Raw genomic sequence first — 1281 nt, forward strand, 5'->3', positions numbered from 1 at the left:
GGAACGTGTATAGCCTTTCCATGTATTTGGCATTACATGCACTTTTTAGCATAACGAAGACAATCTCTTCGCATATTTGGCCAAAAATATCCTTGCCTCGTGATTTTATTTGCCAATGATCTTCTAGCTGAATGGTTTCCACATTCTCCTTCATGGAGTTCTGTAATGATTAAATGTGCATCCTCATGTGATATACACCTCAGATGTGGACCTCATGGATTCTTTCGATATAGCTAATTATCAATCAATACATATCTTTGCACTCCTGACTTGATTCTTCTGGCTTCATTTTTATCCTGAGGTACTTTATCCTCAAGTAAATATGATATATATGCTTCCATCCATGACGCCCCCAGTGTGTCGATTTCCATAACCTCTGGTTCGTTGACATCGATGCTTGGCCTCTCCTGGACGCCGATGTGCAAAGTGCAACCCTCCGTGTTTTCTAGCATTGCTGCCACATAAGCTAGGGCGTCTGCATGCCTGTTTTCATTTCTATTGAGGTGATGAAGCGTTATTTTACTAAAGTCCCTCAACTTAGTTTTTATAAAACTCAAATACTCCACCATGTTATCACATTTTGCTGAATATCCTCCATTAATCTGGCTGACAACGAGCATTGAGTCACTAAAGATTGATAATTCTTTCACTTTGAGAGATTTGGCCATCTCGAGTCCAGCGATTAGTGCTTCTTACTCAGCCTCGTTGTTTGATGCATGGAACCTTAACGTTACTACTGTTTCGAGCCTTTAATTTTCGGGTGTAACCAATACAACCCTAATGCCACATCCCTTACTCCCAGATGATCCATCTACAAATGATTTCCAACAATTTGTTCTAGCCCATGGATCATCTGAATCGATAATATCCTCAGGTTCTTGCAGCATTGAGAACTCCTCCTCTTCCATGCTCCAACTAGGATCCTCACATGGAAAATCAGCCAAGAAGTCGGCCAATATCTGACTTTTCTTCGATACTCGATTTTGGTATTCGACACCAAATTAGTTTATTAATACTGACTATTTTGACATTCTTCCTGATTTGGCAGTTTTTGCCAGAGTCTGCTTTAATGGGAGATTCGTCACAACGATCACAGAGTGTGATTGAAAATTCGGCTTCAGCCTCTGAGATGAGAATAAAAGTGTCAAAGTGTATTTTTCCAATGTCGAATACCGTGTCTCCACCTTGAGCATAGTTTTGCTTTGAAAATACACTGGTCTTTCAACACCTTTTTCTACTTTAACCAATACTAAACTTATATCAAATAGAGAAGCAAACTTT

The 1281-nt window shown here is 39.6% G+C and overlaps 1 protein-coding gene across 1 annotated transcript; it reads right to left on the bottom strand.

Annotated features, from left to right (window-relative positions):
* Positions 1-233: 233 nt before the first annotated feature.
* Positions 234-668, bottom strand: LOC147525215 (uncharacterized). The gene has a single exon (XM_086578664.1). It carries the CDS (start codon positions 666-668, stop codon positions 234-236), a length of 435 nt encoding a protein of 144 aa, XP_086434790.1.
* Between the last annotated feature and the right edge of the window lie 613 nt (positions 669-1281).

Source organism: Coptis chinensis, chromosome 1 (assembly GCF_015680905.1).
Source record: "Coptis chinensis isolate HL-2020 chromosome 1, ASM1568090v1, whole genome shotgun sequence".
Classification (NCBI taxonomy): domain Eukaryota; kingdom Viridiplantae; phylum Streptophyta; class Magnoliopsida; order Ranunculales; family Ranunculaceae; genus Coptis; species Coptis chinensis.

What these genes read in the sequence shown, in the direction of transcription:
- LOC147525215 (XM_086578664.1), bottom strand. Translation starts at nt 668, where the DNA reads ATGGCCAAATCTCTCAAAGTGAAAGAATTATCAATCTTTAGTGACTCA.